Below are 21,184 nucleotides of genomic sequence, written 5' to 3' on the forward strand. Positions count from 1 at the left end.
GGCGTTTCTCGTCAGCATTCAAATATTTGGGCACCCACTTGGCTGACAGCTGCTCGTGGATTACACACTCAACATGTTTCCTGGATATCTGTAGTGTCTCAGCAATTGTTTCAGCTGATATTCGCCAATAGCTAAAATCGGGTCATGGACATGGTCAACAATTTTAGGAGTTGACACCATTTGAGACCTCCAAGATCCTTCTACATCTTCAGTCTCAAAATCTCCATGCTGAAAGTTTGCAAACCACTTCTTCACTGTGGAGTATGATGGACATTTGTCACTCAATGTTTGCATTATACATTCATGGATTTCCTTTGGCGTTTTCTTCTGCAGGAATAGGAACTTCATAATGGCTCAAAATTTCACACTTTGCAAAATAAAATAACACTTTTCAGCTACAGTAGCAAAGTTAACACCCCCTCGTATCCCAGAAAAACTGGGACTACGAGTTCCTGCATGCAATGAGAGGACTGGATTTCTCTTTCTTAAAAAAACTGGAGCCAGCTGGCAGTCCTAAATACGGGAGAGATGTCTGATGCTATTTTTAAATCTCTTTGATATGGTATATTTTGTCTTTGTACTTACCACATTCCAGTGAACAGCATACAAGGGAACAATATAAATTCTGCACTGTGCTACATGTAAGTTTGATTGTGACTTGATTTTGATTATAGGTCTAGAAAATAAGAAAGCTTCTATATGGATCTGAAACACAATGATCTATTAGAAACACCACTCACCAACAAGAAATAGTCAAGGAAAAATTTGCTCTAAGCATTGGACATATTTCCAAATCATTCAGATAAAATTATTACCTGTCCGCATCCACGGTGACATCATGTACCCCTCTCTGGATGACATCGCGCGAGGCACCTAGGTCAGGAATTCTATTAAGACTTCTGGTATACAGATTGAGTCCTCCATCTGTCATATAGCTGAAAAGAGAAAGGGTTTGTTAAGTACGACCAAAGTGCAACTGCCTTTGATGCTTTGATGTCTCAATGTGTATTACGCTGTACTTAAAGTTCATCAGAAATATTCCTAATGCAAAGTACATATCATACTTCCCTAGCTGGAAACCTTATTACCTCTTTCATGTTTTATTACATTTTGTTTTTGCAATGTGTAACTAAGTATTAAGGTAAATTATACATCTCTACAGCTCTTTAATCTCGTGAGTCATTATGAAATCTGATTATTTGGCTTTCAATATTTGTAATAGGGAAATTCTTAGGTGGTGATGTGATGGAATCTACTGACATACATCATATGATTAAAATTGATTGCTTTCCCATGACAGAAAGCATCTCAATATAATTTTGGCTGAACTGTACAATGGAAATGAAATATAAAGAGCATTATTATGTATGAATATGCAAAAGACCAGCTCTGAGCTACCATGCAGAGTGAACAGGGTTTGATTCTTCATTCAGTTCTTCAGACAGGGCTGTGGACAGTTGGAGACAGAACTCGTATCTCCCAAGAGGAGGAAAGTGTCAATCATTGTGCAATGGCGATCACTAGTGGACAAATTTATGGTCCAAGATTGCAGGATCCTTAAGGCAGCCTGGGACATGGCCTCCTGTTAAGGATTAATGTTGTAACTGGCTGCACTGAAGAAAGGGAACAGTAGCATGGAATATTGCTATTCTTGCTATACTTTGAGATTCTAAATGGAATCTTGATACTCTTTGGGGTTCTAGAATCTTTTGTTACTCTTTGGGATTCTGGAATGTTGCTACTCTTTGGGTTTTTGCCAGGTACTAGTGACCTGGATTGGCCACTGTGAGAAAGGGCTACTAGGCTTGATAGACCATTGGTCTGACTCAGTAAGACTATTCTTAGACGGTTGGGAAGGAATATGATACAGGAGAGAATGAAGGGTCATGCTGCCAGATCCCAACCGAGCTGGAAAACAAAATAGTAAAGTTCAGATTGCTATATGCCTTTTCCAGTCATGGATATTCTATTAAGAGATAGTAGTTTCTACAAAGTTTGACTAGCTTCAATTTCAGAGCTTTGTTTTAGAAGAACTCTACATAAGAACATAATATAAGAACATAAGCAGTGCCTCTGCTGGGTCAGACCAGAGGTCCATCATGCCCAGCAGTCCGCTCATGCAGCGGCCTATCAGGTCCAGGACCTGTATAGTAATCCTCTATCTATACCCTTCTATCCCTTTTTCCTTCAGGAAATCATCTAATCCCTTATACCATACTCTGTCCTATCACACCCTCTGGAAGTACATTCCAGGTGTCCACCACCCTTTGGGTGAAGAAGAACTTCCTAGTATTGATTCTGAATCTGTCCCCTCTTAATTTTTCCAAATGCCCTCTCATTCTTGTAGTTTTCGAAAGTTTGAAGAACCTGTCCCTCTCCACTTTCTCTATGCCCTTCATGATCTTGTAAGTCTCTATCATTTCCCCTGTAAGCCTCCGCTTTTCCAGGGAAAAGAGCCCCAGTTTCTCTAATCTTTCAGCATATGAAAGGTTTTCCATACCCTTTATCAATCGCGTCGCTCTTTTCCGAACCCTCTCGAGTATCGCAATATCCTTCTTAAGGTACGGCGACCAATATTGGACACAGTACTCCAGATGCGGGCGCACCATCGCCCGATACAATGGCAGGATAACATCTTTCATTCTGGTTGTAATACCTTTCTTGATAATACCCAGCATTCTATTCGCCTTCTTAGAAGCCGCTGCGCACTGTGCCAACGGCTTCATTTTCTTGTCCACTATTACCCTTAAGTCCTTTTCTAGGGTACTTTCACCCATTACCAGCCCTCCCATCGTATAGCTGTACTTCGGGTTTCTGTTTCCTACATGCAAGACTTTACATTTCTCTACATTAAACTTCATCTGCCATCTCATCACCCACTCTTCTAGTTTGTTCAGGTCCCTTTGTAAATCCTCACTGTCCTCTTTAGTCCCAACTCCACTAAATAGTTTGGTGTCGTCTGAGAATTTTATTACTTCGCACTTCGTCCCTGTTTCTAGATCATTTATAAATACATTGAACAGCAGCGGCTTGAGCAAATGCAGCAAATGTTTAACCAACTTCATCTCAAATGCATTTTCGTGCCAAACGTTTAGAAAGTCAATAAAAACTTATCTCTTTGACAAATTTCTCTGACCCCACTTCAACCTGATGTACTTCCAAAACACTTCCAGATAAACCTGACTAAACTTAGCATGCCAATGTAATTTCGAAAGTTCTCTGTAAAGTCGCTGTCTGTATTCAGTCTCTTCCCTTGTAAACTGCTTAGAACTGTTTGTGATATGGTGGTATATAAAAATAAAGTTATTATTATTATCGACCACTGCGGAACACCACTCGTGACCCTCCTCCAGTCAGAGTAGTGGCCCTTCACTCCTACCCACCAACCAATTTTTGATCCATCTATGTACGTCTCCTTCCACCCCATGGTTCTTCAGTTTCCGTAGTAGGCATTCATGGGGTACCTTGTCAAAAGATTTTTGGAAATCTAAATATACGATGTCTATTGGGTCCCCTTTGTCCATTCGTTTTTAAATTCCTTCGAAGAAGTGCAATAAGTTCGTTAGGCACGATCTTCCCTTGCAGAAGCCATGTTGGCTTGTTTTCCTCAATTTATTTCTTTCTAGGTGCTCATCAGTGCTGTCTTTTATCAGCGCTTCCACCATCTTCCCCGGAACTGAAGTCTGACTTACCGGTCTGTAGTTCCCCGGATCACCTCTCAATTCTTTTTTAAAGATGGGCGTAACATTAGCTATCTTCCAATCCTCTGGGATCAAGCCTGTTTTCAGGGATAGGTTACAAACCTGCTGTAGTAATTCCACTATTTCCTCCTTTAGTTCTTTCAATACCCTAGGGTGGATTCCATCCGGGCCCGGAGATTTGTCAGTTTTTAATCTATCTATCTGCTTATGTACGTCTTCGAGGCTTACCTCCATTGATGTTAATTTTTCTGCTTGATCTCCTGTGAAGATTTTTTCAGGTTCCGGCACGTTGGATGTGTCCTCTTTTGTAAATACTGACAAAAAGAACATGTTTAGTCTATCCGCCACTTCTTTTTCCTCCTTCACCACTCCTTTCCTATCTCCTTCATCCAGCGGTCCCACCTCCTCCCTTGCAGGCTGCTTCCCTTTAACATATCTGAAGAACGGTTTGAAATTTTGTGCTTCCCTGGCTAGCCTCTCTTCATATTCTCTTTTTGCTCTTCTAACCACGCGGTGACATTCTTTTTGATGCTTCCTGTGCTCTTTCCAGTTCTCCTTTTTCCATTTCCAGAATGAATGTTTCTTGTCTCTTATCACTTTTTTCACTTCTTTAGTTATCCACGCCAGGTCTTTTGTTCGGTTCTTTTTGCATCCTTTCTAAATCTGGGGATATACAGATTTTGCCCTTCCCTCACTGTATCCTTGAATAATGACCAGGCTTGCTCTAGTTCAGATGAAGAACTGTTGAGTAAAAGACCATAGAGCTGGTCTTCCCAGACCTGTCCAGTTGAGTTTTCAGGATCAATATGATTTGTATGCAGATCTATCTTAGCCATTTTCATTGTGGACATCCAGAAAACTTGACTGGCTGTTGGGTCCTCATTATAGGTCCGGGAAGACCTGATATAGTGTAGTGCTAAATGGAATCCACCCTAGTGAAGGCTAAGTAAGCTGTAGGATAGGTGCTATGATCAATTCCTTTCAATATCTTTATTTACAACACTGCAGAAGGACTTGAGGGAAAATTGAGCTTGATTGTAGATGATAAATAAAAGCTGAAACGGAGTGGATATCCCAAAGGGAGTAAAAAAAAATAACGAAAGGGCTTTTGAAAAACTAAAAGCGTAAGCAAGAGTTTGGGAAATAATCATCAGTGCTCATTGCTGGCCCTACCAATGGCATTCTAGGCATTTGATGAGGGTGGTAAAATTCAGGGAAAGGGGAGTAGTGGCGCAACAGGAGAGCAACAGAATATCATTTAGATACAATCATCAACTTGTAGGCAGGCCTTTGAGTACTCACAAATGCTCATGGCTTGCCATGTCCCACCCTCTCCAACAGGAAATTTGCCTGGTATGCAGACTATTAGAACTCACAAGCATACAAATAACTATGAAATTTTCTTTTCTACTATACATTGTAAATATATTTTGTAAAGTATATTAATCATTCTAAGATACATACACAATGGTTCACATAAAACATTCAAACCATTTGACTCTTCACACTTTGTGTAACTTGGGATGAAATGTTACTTACCCACTGTTAATATCATCAGCCCTTAAGCCTTTCCCCAAGATGTCACCATCACTCATGTACCCTCCAACATCAACTTCAGGAGACATGTCCAGATCACTGTGCCCTTTGTCACACATGTCCATTTGAGACATGTTCCCAAGACGAGAAACAGCTGCACGTCGAAGAGGCGTTGTATACATGAAACGAGAGGGGTCCGTGTGTATGAAGCGGCTAGCACCACTACGAGGGTAACCACCACCCAAGGATGGAGCATCTCCTGCCTGGAGCCGAGGACTTGCCTGTCCAAGCCTCCAAGTAACTGCAGTGGACCGGCTTGGCAAGCTTGGTATATTCCTCCCATTCACTTCTGTCGTCACAGTGCTGTCAAATGTGGTCTCCAATGTGCTGTACAAACAAAATGCAAAACCAGGTAATTAAACCACATTCCTGAGTGTATAAACCACATGCTAAAGAACACTTACAACCTAATTCTATACAGGCGCTCAAAATTAAATGGACAAATATGGGCACACACCCTCCATTTGACCATGCAATTTAATTGACAAACTTTGATAATTGGGTGCTAATTGGCAGTAATTAAAATTGGCATGCAGATCTTTAGGTGCTGGGATCCATGCATAAATTTTACACATGGATCCTAAATTACATGGACAAATATGGGTGTGCACCCAATTTGCCCATGCAGTTTGATAGACTTCAATAATGGTATGCAAATAATCAATTACTGGTGCTAATTGAAATGAATTAAAATTTGCGTGCAGATCTTTAGTTGCTGGAATCCACGCATACATTTTACACATGGCATCTAAAAGGGGGTATAGGCACCAACATTTACACCAGGGTTTACTTGTTGTAAATTCTCACATCCAAAATTGGGCTTGGATCCCAGCGCCAAACACTAATCTATAAACGGCGCCCAACTCTGAGTTTCATTTATAGAATAGCGCTTAGTACTGATTTTTAATCGGAGCCCAAATCTGGGCATCATTTATAGAATTGAGTCCTTAGTCTGAAAATTTGCATGTGCAAGTTACAGAATAAGGATATTTATGCATTTAATTAATTAGATGCTAATTGGCATTAACAACCAATTGGCTATTATTGGTAATAATTGGTTCTAATTGGCAGTTACACATGTAACTCTCCTTACTTAATATTCTAGTGTGTTCCAGAGGATTCCAGGTGTAACCCGAGATGCCGGCGAGGAGAAGAGGCGCCGTCACCAGCTGACTGCTTACAGGACATTCCTCTCATGGCAAGAGGTACGTCCTGTAGTTAGTCATCTGGCGCCTATGCCTTTCCTCCTCGCCAGCACCTCTGCGCCTTCTCCTCACCTCTCCTTCTGCAGCAACCCCCACCGGCAGTAATAGGAGGTTCAGGGCCGCAGTTGGAGGCCATCTGCACATGCTTGGGTGTTGACATGATGACATCATGCATGTGCATGATGTCATCGCATCAACATCCATGCACTTCCAGGTGTGCTCCAGCCACAGCCCCGAGATTAGTGTGCCAGCAGCTTACAAAGTTTGTGTCACTGGGTTAGAGGACCGACTTGCATGGCCCATACAACTGAAAAAATGATCCACTATCCTACATGTATGAGTTCAAATTTGCTTATATATACAGTATGCAAATTTGGATTTGTACTCTTCTCCACATTTTTAAAAAGATTATTCTAGATTGTTAGACTATATTTTTTAATTATTTTATGTTGTTAGGTTGCATTTTGTAAGAGGTGTTGTATTTATCATTTTTACTTGTTTGTCTTATCATTTATGAGTTTGTCAACAAAATCTGCTTAGATTTTTGGATGAAGCAGGCTATAAGTTTGATAAATTTAGGGATATAGTTAGCCAACTTCCTCTCCACCAACAATTCCTAATTCTATATATGACGGGATAAGTGACAAAAGAACAGCAGCACTCTGGTCACTTGTTAAGTTCAGACTGTGCCACAGCTGATGGTTCATTATTATTAAAAGTATGATCAACATATAACATACAAATATGAATGTCAGTGGTTAGAAGTGCTTACATGTTTACAGTAATAATATTTTACATTTAAATATTAGCCAACAGGTATTGAAGATGAGCCTCCTCATATTCTTGGAAGCCTAAGAGGGAATGTCCCCGCCTATCTAAAAGAGTTGACCACCCTACTCCTGGTTGCCTCCAACAGAAATCTTTTCCACTTGAAATTCCCAGCATGCAACAATATAAAGTCTACCAGGCAAATGACTAAGAGGGAATGTCCCCGCCTATCTAAAAGAGTTGACCACCCTACTCCTGGTTGCCTCCAACAGAAATCTTTTCCACTTGAAATTCCCAGCATGCAACAATATAAAGTCTACCAGGCAAATGACCTTATCCATCCAATATCAATTAGCAAAACTTTGGAACCAACTACCACTTACACTACAATCTTGTGATCATTATCAAAGGTTCAGAAACTTCTAAAAAGCATTTCTCTACCAAGATAGGGAGCCAACTCTGAATTAACTGAATGGCAATTGTAAAAGCCCATTCCTAAAGTGTCTAATGCAACTCCTGGGACAAAACAAAGAGCCAACGATGACCTACTTGTACTTGTAACTATGTATTTGTAACTACAACCTAATTGTTTTAATGGTTGTACTGATTTACCTATACTATCAACCGTATTGAATGTCCATGTCATACTGTCCATGGTAACTTCCTGGGTAACTGACCCAACCTCTTGTAATGTAATCCGACCTTTAATTGAATAGGTAAGGCGGAATAGAAAACCTGATTAACATAACATAAATAGAGACTAGCACATACAGCTTCCTCTATCTTCCTGTCCTCCTATCGCCTACCCTATTTCTGCACCTAACCCAATACCATTGGAGGAGAGTGTGGCGCAGGTCAAACTCCACGCTGCTTCTTGTGACCCTGGGCAAGTCACTTAATCCTCCACTGCCCCAGGTACATTAGATAAACTCTGAGCCCACTGGGACAGATAGGAAAAATGACTGAAGTACCTGTATGCAAACCGCTTTGAGTGTGGTTGTAAAACTACAAAAAGGCAGTATAGAAGTCCCAATCCATATCCCCAATATCACCATTCAATTTTCACTTGAATCACATCTTATAATGGTACACATTGCCACAGCTGATGATTTAAAACAGTGTATAGCAAACTGTGCTGCGGCAAGATTCCCGGTGCACTACGAGACATTGGCAGGGAGGAACGGTAGCAGTCAGCCAGTACCTCTCCTCCTCGCTGGCACCTCTCCTCCTCTCCACATCTCTCCTCTTCTGGCACCCCCTCACCCCCACTGGTGGCTTAGGACTCCATCTAGAGGGCCTCTGCAAGTGCGCAGATGTCAACGTGATGACATCATAAATGCATGACATCATCACGCCGATGTCCGCACATTTCCGGATGCCCTCCAGCTGCGGCCTCGAGGTTAGTGCGCCATGGCTCCGGAGAGTTTGCGAGACACTGATATAAAAATAATGGCTCATACAAGCAGGTTGGCAGCCCACAGGCACCTACGGTCCTCTGCCTATCAGTAAAGGCACTGGTCTGGTATGCAGGTCACATCTATAATACGTACATTTGATCTTTATGAAGAAAAGTCATTGCATCTTCCAAAAGTACCTGTGACTTATCTGAGTCCCTCTAAGGCTAGACATGGTTTCCTCCAAGTTCTGTCTCAAATCTGCTATGTTCTTCACCGTTCTCATTCTTCTCGTCTCAGGGTCTTCCCCTGTGAGAAAACCAGGCAACTGATTGAAAAAAAGTTAGACAGACAGAGAGGAAGAATGCAATCTGGCTGTATGCTTTCGTTAGGTTTGCCTTTTCTTTTTCATTGTTTTTCATATGCTAAAAAAGCAGACAAAGCTCTTATGTAGGCTGCCCCTCCTCTCCATCTAGAGGTTTGATGGCACAGTTTTAGGCAGCATGAAAAAACTGCCAGAAACAGAGGGCTAGATGCACAAAGCACGGTTCCTAAAACCGTGCAGGTCGCTGTGGGCCAATTATTTGGCCGATTGTGAAACAGCGATCGATTTTCCAACAAGTTTGCATGCGCAGAATAGTCCAGTTGATATAGCCACAATGCATGCATGCACCAAGCATCACTATGTCAGTCATAGGCGTGGCTAACTGTAGTGCTTCATATGCATACGGAAAAGTAACAGCAGACTGCGCACATGCAGGAAATAAATGAGGGTGGTGCTGTACAAAAAAAGGTTCTGGCTCAGCTCGTACATAGTTTAATCACGAGAAACAAAAATCTTCACCTTCTCTCGTTCACCCTCCATCTTTTCGTCGCCCTCTCGTATACTTTACGATGTTACAGGCACACATAAGACGCACCTTCAACACATGTGCTCACAGCATGCATATAATGCACGTATACTTCCCTCCCCTATTGTAAACATTTAATTCACGTTATAAAGGTTATACAGTTTATTAATATTATATTGATTTCAAGGCTGAACTGTCAGGTTTTTTGGGTCGCTAGAAGGATCGCTATTTTTTGTGCGTGGCAAATTGATGTTAGAGCATCGATCGGTTGGCTAGTTTGCAAGGTGTTTTAATATTAATGACCTACGGTAATTTACATGGCAAAGTCGGAGAATGAGCAAACTCTCAGAAAACCACAGTGTGAGCCATTTTGTGCATCCGTTCGGCAAATTCAAACAGTCGCTAAACCAGTCAAGCGGGTTTAGTGACGATCATTAGACAGTTGGAAACTTTAGTGCATCTAGTTCAGAGTCTTTTCCTTCAAATAATAAACTGCATTGGGTTTTTCCACTATGTTGCTGGACTTCCTCTGTAATAAAATTCTTAGCAGTCAAACACCAGTGTGCCTCCTGAGATTTCAGGTATGCCGTGACACACTGGCAAGGAGGAGAGTCATCAGCGCTGGCTGACTGCCTACAGGACGTGCCTGTCGCAGCAAGAGACACGTCCTGAAGGCAGTCAGCCAGCGCAGATGACTCTTCTTCTCGCTGTCGTCTCTCCTCCTATCCCCTGCACCTCCCCTCCTCCCGGATCCCTCCACCGAAGCGGGTCGCGGCCAGATGGACCTTCGCGCATGCGCAAACGTCATTGTGTCAGCGACCGTGCACTTCCAGGGGCCTTCTAGCCGGGGAACTCAGTTTAGTGTACCGCCGGCCAGAAAGTTTGCGAGAAAGAGAAAAAAAGAGATGAGGCAAAAAGAGATGAGGCAGCTGCAGACCAGAGGGCTCCAAAGGCACCTCTAGATTTATTAAGAAACATTTCTGTTAGCATATCCAGACTGCGATCATAGGTGTTAACCAAAGTCAGTGGGAAATAATTTTAGTTACAATAAACTGCTGCAGTAACATTCCCACTGAGGTACCTACCATTTTGAGAAGATAATAAAACTTTGGCTGGACTGATAGTGCTTCTATGCTCTCTCTTATATTTACTTCTCTCTAAATCACTAACTTTTCTCTGTACTCTTTTCAAATCTCTAATCTTGTAAAGCTATATGGTGCCTGCTTACATAGTGCAGAACAAAAGTGGAACCCTAAATCGAGGAGGTACAAAAATAAGGTAAAAATTAAAAAGCCTCCCTCACCCCAAGGAATCTACAAAGATTAGGGGAAAGAGATGAAGTCCAACTTGAACTGGAGAAAATCCAAAAGAAATCTATAATTTAAGATATTAGAGTGTTTAAACGGACAAGCCTCAGTCACACAGCAACCTCTGGAATCTCCAGGGAAAAGCTGTCGCGGGTTTACACCCAAAAAGGTGTTAACTGCGAAACATCCCCGGGCTTGCTCCGGATAATATTACAAGTGCCTATAAAGTGCAATGTGAGAAAAACTTAAATAGAAAAAACACACACTATCAAAGAAAAGAAGGAATTCATCTCTTCCCCCTAAGCTGGGGGCCAAGCAGGAAAGTAAGTGTCCAAATCTAGCCAAGCTCAAAAAAACACAGTCTGGAAGAACTTAGCTTCTCCGTGTGTAGTAGAGGTATGAATCAGCAAGCAGCAAACAAAGTCTTCGTCCAACGGACTCCGTTTCGGAGTCCCCTAATCTTCCCCTAATCTTTGTAGATTCCTTGGGGTGAGGGAGGCTTTTTAATTTTTGCTTACATAGTGCGGCATCATATACACTGTAAAGAGATTATTGGTATAATACTAACATAAACTTCATTATATAAGTTTATATATTAATTCTTTTGATTTTTTCTATTTTTTTCATTTATATGGACCTTCGGATATTAACTGGACCATGAATAGTGCTCAGCTACCTCTTGTCTTCATCAGTCCACTTTATTGTTTTATCAATCAAAACTCTAAAATTCATTTAATTTCATAATCGTATTTGTAATTTGATAACTCCATAGCTATTTCTTCATTGCATTGCATTTCAATTTATTTCATTTCATTACTTAATATCTTTTTCTTATTCAGTCTTATTAATTAGCTACTTAGCTTTGAGGTTAGCTCTCAAAAGTTCATCAATGCCACCTCTCTTATATTTAAACAGGTTTGAAAACTGTATTAATTCATGCACTCTGCTGACTTTTCTGCACTAGGGAAAATTTCCAAACTGCAGCTCAGACCACATCCTGCCATGCTGAAAGCTGCAAAGCTCACAGAAATGGAATGAGCAAAAAACAGTCAGAGAACCTTCTCTAGTATAATTATTTATTCAATTTTCTATACTGTTCTTCCCAGGGAGCTCAGAACTGTTTGCATGAGTTTATTCAGGTACTCAAGCATTTTTTCCTGTCTGTTCCGGTGAGCTCACAATCTAGCTAATGTACCTGTGGCAATGTGGGGATTTAAGTGACTTGCTCAGGGTCACAAGGAGCAGTGTGGGTTTGAACCCACAACTAGAGAATGACACGGGGAAAAAATTTGTCCCCATCATCACCCCGTCCCCACAACCACTGTCCCCGTGACCACTGTACCTGCCCTGTCCCCGTGACTACTATCCCCACAGCATTCATACAAGCCTCAGTACTGCAATATTTAGTTTATTCCTTCCTTATAAATCAAAGTTCTGGCTGCTGAACTAGAGAAAGAGATGTTCAGCTGGCAGGGCTTTGTTTATAAATTTTTATCAACACAACTAATATACTACTTTATCCTAAAGCAGGGGTAGGCAATTCCAGTCCTCGAGAGCCGGAGGTCAGGTTTTCAGAATATCCACAATGAATATGTATGAGATGGATTTGCATGCATTGCCTCCTTCAGAAGCAAATCTATCTCATGCATATTTATTGTAGATATCCTGAAAACCTGACCTGGCTCCAGCTCTCGAGGACCGGAATTGCCTACCCCTGTCCTAAAGTAATAAATAAATAAATAGAATTTTTTTTTTCTACCTTTGTTGTCTGGTTTCTGCTTTCCTCATCTTCTCATTCAATTCCTTCCATTCACTGTCTGTTTTCTCTCTGCGTCTTCCATTTGCTTTGTTACTGTGCCTCTCCCTTCACCCTCCCTCCCCAATTGGTCTGGCACCCATCTTCTTCCCTCCGTGTCCCCCATATCTGGCATCTCTGTCTTCTTCCCTTCCAGCGTCTTCTCTCCACTCTCTGTTCCCCATTTCCCTTTAGCGTCTTCTCCCCACTCTGTCCTCCCCATTTCCCTTCAGCGTCTTCTCCCCACTTTGTCTTCCCCATTTCCCTTCAGTGTCTTCTCCCCATTTCCCTTCAGTGTCTTCTCCCCCACTCTCTGTTCCCCATTTCCCTTCAGCGTCTGTTCCTTTCCTTTCCACCACCACCCTTCCCTCTCGCCACCTCACCGCCCTTTAGCACCTCTCGCACGGTCCAAGCATCTCCCTCCCTCCCCCTTACCTTCGCGGTGCGTTTTTGTATAGAGAGTGTCAGAGGAGAAGCTTCCACCCACAGATGCACTCGACTGCAGGCAGACTCCGGCAGCTTGAGCAAGTTGCTCTCTAAACAAAATGCACCGCAAGGTAAGGGGGAGGGAGGGAGATACAGAAGATAGATTTGGCTAGTAAGAAGGGAGGGAGGGCGCCGCGCGTTCCCTCCCTTAACTGGGGGGACAAGGACATTCACCGCTCCATGGTGCAGTGGATGGCCTTGTTCCCGTACCCGAAGTGAGCACTTTCCACCCTCACCATTTCGGCGGGTAACAGCCATTGTGTCATTCTCTACCCACAACCTCAGGGTGCTGAGGCTGTAGCTTTAACCACTGCGCCAGACTAGAAATCAAAATGTAGCAAAAGTGAACCAAGTAAAGGGCAATCAAGCTATTGTGACATCACTAATCAGGTTGGCTCTCAGGAATTGGTGGAATGTGGTATTATGATGTCACAATACCAGCTCTGATTATCAGAGGCTGAAACTTTTCACACTATTTATTCAGTTTTCTATACCATTCTCCCAGGGGAGCTCAGAACAGTTTACATGAATTTATTCAGGTACTCAAACATTTTTCCCTGTCTGTCCCAGCGGGCTCACAATCTATCTAATGTACCTGGGGCAATAGGGGGAATTAAGTGACTTGCCCAGGGTCACAAGGAGCAGTGTGGGCTTGAACCCACAACCTCAGAATGCCAAGGCTGTAGCTTTAACCACGGTGCCACACACTCCCATACACTGGGAATGTGCCACCATGATGTTTGTACAGAAAGGCTCTCTTTGCAAACCTCTCCTGGTGGAGCCAGTTTAGCTTACCGGATGTGTCGCTGTAAAGTGCTTGCTCTAAGTCACCTAGCATGGTTATTATGACATCCTCATCCAACTGCGCCACCCCCTCCCGTGGGCAACTCTCTTCTTCCTCCTCCAGCCATCTCCTAGTGGCGCCCCTTGATTTAGCAGGGCTGCCTTCACCGTCCGACCTGCTGCTTTCTTCATTAGAACTCCGACTTGGAGATTTTGCAAGAGCGGTCTGCCCTCCTGTCCTCGGGCTTAATGCAAACCTCCTAGGAAGTAGAAGGGCTTCGCCAGCCCTGGCCACTGCCTTACCGGTGCCGGATAGGGAACCCATTGAAAGCGAGAGAGCCCCAGACAGCGAAACCATTCCGCCGTCATCTTCTTGTCCAAGGCAACTCCAACTGGGCTTGTTGGGATCTTGTAGCCACCTAGCCTTCCTTAAGAGTGAAAGGTTTGTCAACGAGTTTTGCTTGCGAAGGCATGCACTGGCCTTTCTGACCTTACCGTATTTAAGAACCGAGAACTCGTTAGGTCGCTGCATCTTTACAGTCACCTCATTTTATCGCAGTATCTTGATTTTCTGGGCTCCAATTTTTAACGAGCAGGGCTCTTCCTACAACCTGATGAGACAGCACACGACTCCCTTGCCTGCATTCCAAAAGAAAGGGAAAAACACCATCTTCCACTGCACAGTTCCAAATGGTGCATGTACTAGCAATCAGATGTCAAGTGGCATTTCATTTCCTACATGTACATCAGTACCTGGTCTGAGGCACATTTCCACAGGACGCTCAATCTTCTCTAGATTTCATGCAGACTGAAGGGAGGTGAGAAAAAGCTCTGCTCCAACACAGAAGAAATCTTAAAACACGAACTTCTTCATAATAGTCATAGGCCCCTCAAACTTTCCGGGTTAATGCTTTCTAACACTCCCCTCCCTGACATGTTTCCACTCTGCAGATCCCGAGGACGCAAGCTCACAGGTTTCTTACAGGTCGTTAAATCAGCTAGCACAGTGTCGCCAGCACCAGCTCACCGTCAACAGTTCGATAAAAGCTGACATGAAGCGCTGAAGCAAAGCCTTGCACAAGTCGGTCTCCTTTTAACATTCAAGCTGCATGCTCAGATCTACGGCTCCTCTCACACACTGCCGCAGAAGCCACTGGCTGCCATGGTAGCAAATACGCTTGTGAACTGACAGAGTCAAAGATGCTCGGCTCCTCTCTTTTGTATATTTTTGGACCCACACACATTTTTAACCCTTTATGCTGTATCTGTCACAGTTGGAACTGGGTCAAGGAAGCATTATCCTATGAGGTCCTTTTACTAAAGTGTGATAAACTTTGCAGTTAATCAGTGGCAAAGCAAGGGTGAGAGGCGCCCCGCCCTCGTCTCCGCCCCCCCCCCCCCCACCTGCCATACATGCCCCTCCTTTCCCTTGTACCCCTAGTTGAAGTTGTTGCCTGTGGCAGCCAACAACGTGCTCCTTGCGACCCTGTTGGCTCTCCCTCTGACGTCACGTCATATGCGCGGCACCTGAAAGTGATGTCAGTGGGAGAGCCGATGGGGTCGCAAAGAGCACATTGCTGACTGCTGTGAACAACAACTTGAGCTAGAGGAAGGGGGGCACGAGTGTGGAGGGGAGGAATGGGAAGAGGCGGGGGAGGAGGAGGGGTACCAGGGCTCCACCAACATGGCGCCTGGGGCAGATCACCCCCCTTGTCCCACCTTGTGGGATTTTAACATGCAATAACTGCAAACTTTACACAGCACTTTTTGAGGGCTTTCTTGTGTGTTTTTATTTTGGTCCTGTGCTAATGTTCCCAATATTGTGCGTTACTTCCTTCCAAAATATTAAGAACATAAGAGTTGCTATACTGGGACAGACCGAAGGTCCATCAAGCCCAGTATCCTGTTTCCAACAGTGGCCAATCCAGGTCCCAAGTTCCACGCAGAAACGCAAAGAGTAGCAACATTCCAGAACAGAGATTGTGATGTCATAATGCCTGATTTCACCATTGCCTAAGAGCCAACCTCATCAGTGATGTCACAATGGCTTGACTGTCCTATATTTGGCTCTCATAAGAACATAAGAATTGATGTACTGGGACAGACCAAAGGTTCATCAAGCCCAGTATCCTGTTTTCAACAGTGGTCAACCCAGGTCACAAATAAGTGGCAAGATCCCAAGGAGTAAAACATATTTTATGCTGCTTATCCTAGAAATAAGAAGTGGATTTTCCCAAGTCTGTCTTAATAATGGTTTATGGACTTTTCTTTCAGGAACGTATCCAACCCTTTTTTTAAACCCTGCTAAGCTAACTGCTTTCACCACATTCTCCAGTAAGAAATTCCAGAGTTTAATTACACATTGAGTAATTTGTTTTAAATTTACAGGAACATTTATTGGGTTTGAATTAACCCTGAATCAGGCAGATAACGAATGGTAATTATAACACGATAGCCAGTTAATGCTTCCACACCCAATCATTGCCCATACCATGCTCCGAGATAGAAAAATTCAATAGCACATGGTTTAGTTTGTGTAAACAGGGAAAATAGTGCAAAATGCTCTAATGTGTTTGTATAGAACCCAATTAACGTGCATTAACTATTATGCCCTTTAATAAAAGGTCCCCCAAGCCTTTCTTTGCAACCACCCAGAGAATTCCCCCCTATTTTTAAATCCCTTCATCCCACCTGGACATTGATATGACAGTTCCAGGTCTGGTGCCACAAACTGTTGCTCTCTCAAGAGTTCAACTGTCCTGGCCATTAGGTGTCGCTACCAAATACAGTAAAGCTGAGAATCCTTCCTATCCTAGGGGCTGTGCACGTGGAATATAAGTTTTAAAATAAAAAAGTAAACTGTAGCTTGTTTGGGCTATATGAAACCAAGGTTCATAGTTTAGAAGCATTGCCTCATGTAAATAGGAACCTTCCAACATATATATGGTCCACACATACAAAGAAGAATTTTAGAATGCTGTTATTTGCATATAGTGATCCACATCATGTATACATAACAAGGGGGTGTGGTTAGTGCATGGAGAGGGAGTGGTTGGTGGGCCTAAAATACAGAAATATATTCCCCATTTTACAAGGGAATATCAAAAGGGAAGATCAAAAAGAATTTTCATTTACCTTAAGACTGTTTGCTTGAAGGGCAGGTACAAAAGTTGAGGATGACTCTTCCTCCTGATACTCACCCAGTGGCATAGTAAGGGGGGGGGTGGTCCACCCCGGGCACAGTCACTCGTCCTCCTCTCGACTCCCCCCCTTTCCCTGTCCATCCACTGCCGTGCGTGTGTTTGGCTTCCCTTCCCGTACTTCTGTAACATTCCTCATGTATTTATTTATTCAATTTTCTATACTGTTCTCCCAAGGGAGCCCAGAATGGTTTACATGAATTTATTCAGGTACTCAAGCATTTTTCTTGCCTGTCCTGGTGGGCTCACAATCTATCTAATGTACCTGGGGCAATGGGGAATTAAGTGACTTGCCCAGGGTTACAAGGAGCAGCGTGGGTTTGAACCCACTTCAGGGTGCCGAGGCTGTAGCTTTAACCACTGCGCCACACTCTCCCACCCCCCTGGCATGAAGAGCAACCCCCAAGCTGCTGTCACGCTAGCATAGGCTCTTCCTGGACCCATGTCTAGGAAGTGACATCAGAGGAAGAGCTGACACTGGCATGACAGCAGCTTGGGGGTTGCTGCTCACGCCAGGAACATTACAGAAGTACAGGGTTAGGGAAGCAGCACGTGTGCGGCAAAAGGAGGCGGGGATGGAGTGTTTGAAGGTGGAGGGCAGAGAAGAGGGTGGGGAAGGACCATGTGGAGGGGGGGGCAGAGAAGAGGGTGGGGAAGGAGTGTGTGGAGGGGGGGGGGCAGAGAAGAGGGTGTGGGAGTGGTGTCACCGGCCTGGGTGCATCTCACCCTAGCTACACCACTGTACCCAGCCAGAACAATAAACCTCCGCTTCCAACCCTCTCCCCCCAAAAACATCCCTTCTGATCTCCCCACACACTTTAGTCATCAATATCCCTTCTGGTGGTCCCTGTGTCTGGAGGGGAGGAAAAATGATCCTTAGTCCCTCCTGCTCCTTTGAAGTCCCAGATTCAAAATGGCTCTCACAACCCCTAGAGAAGGTCTTGTGGTGCTACCACTTGGGATTAAGCTGCCATATAAGAGCAAAAGCCCTTCACCTCCACACCAAAGAATGGATTTCAAGATATGAGTTCTTTACAATCGAGTACATAGACGTTTGCCTCGTTCAAAGCTAGATCACTCACCAGATATTTCCTCTAGGCACTGTTTGGCAGTCTTACTGTATGCTGAATCTGTTTTCGTAGGGCTGCCGCAGGAGTCAGCAGGCGGTAAAGAGGTACTGTCATTTTCTGAATGCATTCTGCAATCAAACAAGAAGAGCAATTATTCCCTCTTTCATGTGCACAGCAGCAGCTAATATTAGCATCAGATAAGACTCTCTAGTCAAAGAAAACTTGGCATTCATATCTTGCAGTAATTTTCATCACTGCTTGCAAATTACTATATATGATTTCCCGTTTCAAGCAGTCCATTTCTCACTATTTTATACCAAAAGATGATAGTTTTACTGCTTGTGCACGTGTATATTGGGGTAGATATTTAGCCTATGGTTGGATCAGCATTTTTATGGCTGCTACCAACTATATGCTCAAATTTTCATCGCTGGTCCTTGTCCAGGCAGCGGCACTGGATATCCTGTTGCATGCCTGCCACTAAAACTTATGCGGTTAAGTGCAATATTCATCCCTTAATCGCATGAGTTGAATCACTTAAAGACAGGACTGGGTTTACACAGCCCAGTTCAATCTTATGCAGTTAACGGTTGAATATCAACACTTAACCACATAAGTGCAAACTCCGCCCTGGAACATCCAAAAGTTAGCTCATTTTGGCTCAGACGCTAACCACAAGTTTTGGGACTTGCATACCACCATTTTGCCGTTTTACAAACACTCAAAGCGTTTTACATACAGGTACTTCAAGTATTTTCCCTATCTATCCCAGTGGGTTCTCAATCTATCTAATGTACCTGGGGCAGTGGAGGATTAAATGACTTGTCAAGGTCACAAGGAGCAGTGAAGGGTTTGAACCCACAACCTCAGGATGCTGAGGCTGTAAATCTAACCACTAGCCATACTCTCCTCCAAACCAAGGCACTAATCACTTAAGTAGTCTCCCAGAAGAGGTGGTGGTCACAGAGGCTGTGTCTGAATTCAAAAGAGCCTGGGATAGGCACGTGGGATCTCTCAGAGAGAGAAAGAGATAATGGTTACTGCGGATGGGCAGACTGGATGGGCCATTTGGCTTTTATCTGCCATCATGTTACAATGTTTCTATAAATCACCACATAAACATATTCCAAAAATCCCACTGCCTTAGAGGAATAGAGAGAGATAAGTTCAGCAAAAAGAAAAATATCTTTAAGCAAATGGAGAAAAGACCTCAGTTTCTTCCAGGGAAAATTTCACCTGGAGGACCTCTATGCCAGCCGTATACAACTTATAGCTGCATAGGAAAAAACATCCTAGATCGATAAAAACTCCATATGTTCAAAAATCCTTAAATATCTTATAATTTATAATCCAAAAGCAAGATAAGTGTTGCTTTTTGGATTATAAATTATAAGATATTTAAGGATTTTTAAACATATGGAGTTTTTATCGACCTAGGATGTTTTTTTTCTATGCAGCTATAAGTTGTATACGGAGGCGCCCGGGGAAGACCGCTCCCCCCTCTATACTATACCACTGGGTTAGGTTAGGACTTAAATGCAGCTTCAAAAAAAGTTTGTGATGGATGCACATAACTTTCCTGGGAACTTTTTAAATTTTGTTTTTTGATTTATAAATTGTGAAAAACTATAATCTTCACTTAGAAAAATATTTTAAAAATATATAGGAAATGTAAATTATTAGAATCTCTCCAGCCTAAGAAACCAAAATAACATGTATGTTAAAAAAAAGAAAAGACATTTTCAGGAATCCTGTGCTCAAGCTTCTTCATGAGCTACCTGGAACCTACTTCCACTTAAAAACTACATCTGTGACGGAAGAAATCTTCTTTCTGGTGGTATCATAGAATAGATGTTGCGGGGAAGGAATAAAGATGCTGGTTACCTGATCGAAGTGTTCTAGTTGGACAGTGTGGGATAAGAAATCTGTCTATAAATCCTTGTGTGTGTGTTAGTTTGGTTTTGTAGATAAGTAGTAAAATTTTATATGTAATTTGCTGTATAATCAGGAGCCAGTGTGATTTTATAAGGAGAGGGGTAACATGGTGGAATTTTTTTGCATTATGGATTAGTTTCACCGCCGTGTTTTGAATAATTTGTAATCTTCTTATTTCTTTTGGGGTGATTCCTTAGATACAGGGAATTGCAGTAATCGAGTTGCGATATTACTAGGGAGTGTAGTAATATACAGGCTTATTTAAAATAAAAATTAAAAAATTAACAGCCTGTTTTACAAAGCCACGCTAGCGGCTGCTGTGCGGAAACAGCCCCGAAGCCCTTTAAATCTCTATGGGCTTCGGGGCTGTTACTGCGCAGCAGCCGCTAGCACAGCTTTGTAAATCAGGCCCTAAATCCTAAGGTAGAAAATCAGCCATTGGAAAATCTCAACTTCAGCATTTTATTTCCAAGTATACGCAGGTGGAAAAAATATAGCTAATTAACCCCCCTTTTTACAAAACTGCAGCAAAGCTTTCTAACACGTCCTGGAGCGCTAAGTGCTCTGATGCTGCTCTAATACTCAGAATTCAATTTAAGTGCATTTGTATTGCATTTAAGATCCTATTTGGCATTTTTGCCACTTTGATTCCTTTAGACTGGAATGTTCTTAGATCTCATCTTGCCAGAAGTTCTCAAAAATTAAAAGTCTCTCAGTGGTAAAAACAGAACCTTTAAGAGATTTAGTTATTCTTTTGCTTTTAAATTAACCGAATTCTGGAATGCTTTACTGCTTCCATTAAGAAGTTTAGGTTCTTTTGCTTTATTCCGGAAAGTTCTGAAAACTTTTTTGATTGCCAAATATTTTGGAAATTAACTATTTCAGTTTACTTTTTCTTGTCAAATTTATATATTATGTTTTACATTATTGTAAACCGAGTCAAGCTCCTCTTGGTTGATGACTCGGTCTATAAAACTAAGTTTTAGTTTAGTTTAGTTTAGCATTCAGAAACCTCTACCGTAGCTTCGTAAAATAGGGAGTAAATGTGATATTCAGCATTTAAGTGGATGCGGTAAACCACAAAGATGGGACT

General features: G+C 42.7%; 1 protein-coding gene across 7 annotated transcripts in view; it reads right to left on the reverse strand.

Moving 5' to 3' along the window:
- NAV3 (neuron navigator 3) overlaps positions 1-21,184 on the reverse strand; it is a 673,864-nt gene that overhangs the window by 140,524 nt on the left and 512,156 nt on the right. For all 7 annotated transcript variants that reach the window (XM_033951509.1, XM_033951507.1, XM_033951508.1 and 4 more), the window contains 4 exons: positions 18,169-18,284; positions 8,865-8,973; positions 5,241-5,624; positions 816-935 (listed from right to left, as the gene is read on the reverse strand). In XM_033951509.1, the coding sequence (XP_033807400.1) occupies positions 816-935; positions 5,241-5,624; positions 8,865-8,973; positions 18,169-18,284 (729 nt within the window). The remainder of the gene's footprint in view (positions 1-815; positions 936-5,240; positions 5,625-8,864; positions 8,974-18,168; positions 18,285-21,184) is intronic.

Source organism: Geotrypetes seraphini, chromosome 7 (genome assembly GCF_902459505.1).
Source record: "Geotrypetes seraphini chromosome 7, aGeoSer1.1, whole genome shotgun sequence".
NCBI lineage: Eukaryota > Metazoa > Chordata > Amphibia > Gymnophiona > Dermophiidae > Geotrypetes > Geotrypetes seraphini.